We start from the raw sequence: 5189 nt of genomic DNA on the forward strand, positions 1-5189 counted from the left end.
TCACACAGAGGGTGGTACGTGTATGGAATGAGCTGCCAGAGGAAGTGGTGGAGACTGGAACAACTACAACATATAAAAGGCATTTGGTGGGATAGGGTTGAGAGGGATATGGACTAAATGGGACTAGATTAACTATCTGGCCGCATGGACAAGTTGGACTGAAGGGTCTGTTTCCATGCTGTACAGCTCTATGACTCTATTTGAACTAGCCACACCAGTCTCCCAGCTCTTTATCCTTTATTGTCATTTTTAATGCCATTATATTATACCTAACAAGCTTGAGAGACATAAACATAAACCTTACTTTTACTTTAAAGATAAGATATACTCACCATTCCTACTCACCAAACAGCTGCTTTTTCTGGGAAATGAATGTTGAGCAATTTGGCAGAACTTAGAAATGAAAATGTACAGTTCAGAGATGCAACAGATAAAGGTGAAATAAATAAAATTGAGAATGAGAAGAAAAAGACTTTTAAGAAAGGTGAGGGATCAGGGTGAATAGTGTATGAAAACTACAGTATTGTCTGACAGTCCTGTCAACAACGAAACGCAGTGTCTTGAATGCACTCTTTTGCAAGGTCTTCTCTTCCTGCTACTTTCAATAGACATATAAAATTTAAGCTTAGCTATCTTCTAGTCATTAATTTTCTCTGCACACAACCTTCCCTTCCCACTGTTTTAAACACCAATGAAATCCTGCACTATGGGCCTGACATTTGTGGGAAAAATTATCATGCTTACTCAATACAACAGCCAAATCTCAGTCCCATTGTAATGCCAAAGCAAATCTCCTAAAGATGCCAGAAGCACACCAGATGGCAGCACAGTGGCTCACTGGTTAGCACTGCTGCCTCACACCACCAGGAAACGAGGTTCAATTCAACTCCAGCCTTGGGTGACTGCCTGTGTGGAGTCTGCATGTGTTTCCGTCAGGTGCATCGGTTTACTTTCACAGTCCAAATACATGTGGATTGGCTGTGCGAAATTGCCCACTGTGTCCAGAGATGTGGAGGTAAGGTGGCTTAGCCATTGTAATGTGCCTGAGCCATGGGGGAGGATCTGCATTGGACTATCTTTGGCAGATCAGGTCGAGTCGATGCAGACTCAGTGGGCTTCTTTCCACACTGCAGAGATTCTATGATTCTTAGAGCAGACCAAAGTGACAAGTTTCTATTTGCTTCAAAGACAATGCTTACTCAGCTCTTTTCATGTATTCGCTAGTATTGCCAAAACAGCAAGTAACAATCCAAATTGAAACAAATTGCATAGCTAACATTTAAAGTCAAAAAGGTTTTACCATAAAGTACAAAATATTCAACCAAAAAAACAGACTTTTCGTTGTGCAAACACGCTGCACAAACATATTAGCTGCATTTATTCTCGAGTGGTAGGAAAAGCTTTTGTAATGTCACAAGTTGGATTCACTCTGAGCTAACAAATAGCCTGTCACTTTTTTTAATTCATCAGCCGCATAATCCTGTAGGCCAAGTAGAAAACAGAAGCGTTGTATGAAAAGGCAATGACAAGAAAATAATAAAACTATAAGCCATAAGGTCAAAACTAGAGCAATCTACAATGGCCATCAGAATCATGAAATTGGATTGGTGCCTTACAAACATTCCAAAACTATGTGTTGCCTTAACTAAGTTACATTCTGTGAACACTTCTGTTGTATGCCAATTTTGTGGACACCCAGCATATGCAATGTTGCCAGGGCTGTGTCTTGTTTATACACAAGATTTGGAATTAAGGGTTCATAACAGATGTAACCAATCATCTGGTTACGAAGAACTTCCATGCTTGGTAAATAGCAGCCATTTACTCAAACATATAATGCTAAAACACAATGGTAAAAACAAGATAACTCAATGCAAGTAGTTGTCCACTTCATGTCACTGCTGCGTATTTTTCAGTGATACATCATTACACATTGGAATGACTTACACTCAGTCTTAGCTGTGATAATGTGTGCTGCATCCAAAAACAGATTATTTGGAAATGTTTAGAACCTATCTGTATGTAAACTGACTGCATGTTTCCTATATTATAATACTAACTACATTTCCAAAGTAGATAATTAGCTTTGCAGTACTATGGGATATCCTTCAGGAGAAAACAACACTTACAGTGCCAGTTTCTTCTTGTAGCATCTGTCTGGGCAATAATTGTAAAATTTTGTTTTCTTTCCTTTATTATTTCTTGGGATGTCAGCGCTATCAACAAGACCAACATTTGTTATCCATTTCTAATTGTCTTTGAATTGAGCAGCCTGCCATAGGCTGTCAAGTCACAATACAGGCCAGACAACGTTAGGACAGCTGACTTCCCTCCCTAGGGGACATTAATGAACCAGATTTATTTACTGGAATCAAATTCCACAAACTTCTGTGGATGAATTAAAACCATTATTCCCAGTAGCAATGCCAATTACATCATGTGACTCACTTTTTAAAAACAAATTCACTCGTAGAACATTGTACCTTTGCATGAAGTGTATTAGTCTGTAAGTGTTGAACCAAATTAAGCATATTTAAGCTATTTGTAAGAAAGTTTTAACTTTTCAAACAATGCTCTTTTATTTTCTTTTTCTAGCTCCCACACTTGGATACTTCTCTTTTACAAATTCAAAACAAGGTTTCAGCATTCCCCATCTGCCATATTCTGCAATCTCTCCCACAATGATCTGGGAAAAAGTTAAAAATCCTGAATTATTACTATGACCCATAACATTCCAAGCAAGTATTTATTTCAGGAATATCAGAGCAAGTACACCTCATATTGTTGTTTTCTTTTAAAATGATACACAGGAGAAAAAAAGGATTTGTTTTGGACTGCTTTCGGACAGAGCATTGACATATTGTGATCGTGTGATCTCCTGTGTAGTAAATATCTATGATTCAAAAACAGTTCGTTCTTTGGCTTACCACGAGCAATGGATCGGGTTTAGTTATAGAAAAAGAGATTGCATTCATTCAAATTGCAGATGTATTTTGATCATTCTAGACACCTAGGCAACCCCTTACAGAAATGTAAGAGAGTAGACAGTAACACCTTCAAGTCCATGAATACTCAGTAGTTCTACGAAAACAAAGTGCCCAATTAATCATAATATGTCCAGCAGCCCTTTCACATGCATGTTTCAGAGAAGTAAGATATCTCAACACATATGCTACATAAACAGTTGTCTAGACTGGTATAAATAATCAGTTGAACGCTTTATTGTAATATTATCACTCCCAACAAGAGATACTGTAATTTTCAATGAATTACTCTAAATCAAGGATTGCCTGCTGGTATTAAAAAAAACATTTCCCCCCATCAACCTACACCACTAAAAATCAATTAAAATTAAGTTGTTGGCTGTTGCATCAGTCAACACTTCAGAAGACACAGCAGTATAGACCACCAAACATTAAAAATAAACTTACATATATGCATCATTCAGGGCTTCAAGACATCTCAAAGCACTTTACTACAGAAACTAGTTCATTAGCTGCAATGTTGGAAACACTCATGTTTTGCAATGGCATTTGGCCTATGCATCGCCAACACAGAAGAGCATCCTCTGGATTCAATAAAATAATCATTTCACAAACGCTAGTGTCCTATTGGAACTAGGTCCACCAGTATTCAGACAAAGCCCCAGCAAAATTAACTTTAGCAGACTAACCACTGTGGTCCAAAATCACCTCCTCATCAATTCCTGTTCCCTTAATTTTCAAATGAGAATTATTCCAGTGGAGGCCAATGAAAACACTTCAGAGACATTACGAAGCTCTCCTTAAAAGTGCAGGAGCATTTATGTTATTATTTGTGAGGGTTTTCTAAAAATGACTCAAAATGGCAATAATTGATCCATCAAGTGCTTTGACCTACGTGTCAAGAACCAGTCTGTTCAATCACAAAGACCCATGGCATAAACTCACGAGCCCGAATAGATATTACCTTGAATGGTGGGACAGCTGACAACAAGGACAGTTGTCATGCAAGAAATACAACAACTGATTTGTTCAGAGCAAACTGCACCACAAAGAACAATGTGCTAACAGTCAGCTTATTTGTGCTGTTGCCTGATGGATAAACATTGGCCAGGGAGAACATCCTTTCTGTTGTCCGCAATAGTACAAATTTTTCATCCAAAACATTTTACCTCTAAGTATGCAGCACTCTATCTCTATTGGCACCAGAGTGTTAACCCAGATTATTGTCAAGTCTCGAGTACCTTTAATGGAACTTGTACCCCGCACCGTTTGATCAGGAGCAAGATGACTACACACCAATCATTAGTTCATAATTTAAATAACAACTTAATACTTTGCTATGCATCAGACAGTGTAGTAAGTGGCACTGTCCATTCATGTTTAAAACTGAACCACTCTCTCCGTGAGTCTGCTTCTTCCGAATGGTTTTATACGCAATAAACTGCTCATAATTCGCTTAAAAGCCAATAAAAAAACATGTCTACTCAGTCATGATTCAACCTCACACTTTAACCCTGATATGCCCAATGTCTGACTCTGAATTTGGTGGCAGAAGAGGAGGGTTTAAATGATCCCGAGCACAATAAAAGTGTGCAATGGCCAAATAAAGGGTTAAGGCTCTATAGGCCCTGCCTGCTCCATCACTCACTCATGTCCTTATACTTAGATACCACAGCGCAGAATAAGCTGGGAACCAAACGCACTTTACACGGACAGAAATCAATCGTAACAAAAAGAAATAAGCTGAAGGAAGAGAGCATCTGAGTAACCTGAACACCGCAGTTGTTCGATGAAGGGAAAATGAATCGGCAGTCAGAGCAGATTGAAAAAAACACCCCAGCCAGGCAAGCTTGAATGCTACCTCTCAACCGAACTTGATAGCGATCCAAAGCACCAATCCCTTGCTGCCTTGATTGGTCACCCACAGCGGAATCGCATGCCCATTGGTCCTAGGTATCGTCAATCAACAGGCCTGCCGCCCCACCCATCCAGTTTGAACCGTCAAAACGGCCCCGCCTCTTCCTTTGACCCCGCCCCTTCGCCGCCGCGCTTACTGCCGATTGGGCGAATGACGCCGGGCCCTCCTTCCCAAGGCGGCTTCCAGTAGGCTTGGAGTGGCCGTCAATCATGATACGTTCCCGACGGACGCGGGCTCCGGGGTGGGGAGGAAAGAACACAGTTGCGCATGCGCACCTTCCCGTCGTT

The 5189-nt window shown here is 40.0% G+C and overlaps 1 protein-coding gene across 2 annotated transcripts in view; it reads right to left on the reverse strand.

The window, feature by feature from the left end:
- Window positions 1-4834, reverse strand: part of setd3 (SET domain containing 3, actin histidine methyltransferase) — a 157501-nt gene extending 152667 nt beyond the window's left edge. Inside the window, exon 1 of one of the 2 annotated variants that reach the window (XM_060829377.1) lies at window positions 4754-4834. Coding sequence is in view for 1 of the 2 variants with exons in the window: in XM_060829376.1 (XP_060685359.1) it covers window positions 333-335 (3 nt within the window). In the remaining variant the exon portion in view is untranslated. Of the gene's footprint in view, window positions 1-332; window positions 389-4753 lie in introns of those variants that run through there. The other variant, XM_060829376.1, reaches the window with a different exon arrangement.
- Between the last annotated feature and the right edge of the window lie 355 nt (window positions 4835-5189).

The sequence above is a fragment of the Hemiscyllium ocellatum genome, chromosome 8 (assembly GCF_020745735.1).
Source record: "Hemiscyllium ocellatum isolate sHemOce1 chromosome 8, sHemOce1.pat.X.cur, whole genome shotgun sequence".
Taxonomy (NCBI): domain Eukaryota; kingdom Metazoa; phylum Chordata; class Chondrichthyes; order Orectolobiformes; family Hemiscylliidae; genus Hemiscyllium; species Hemiscyllium ocellatum.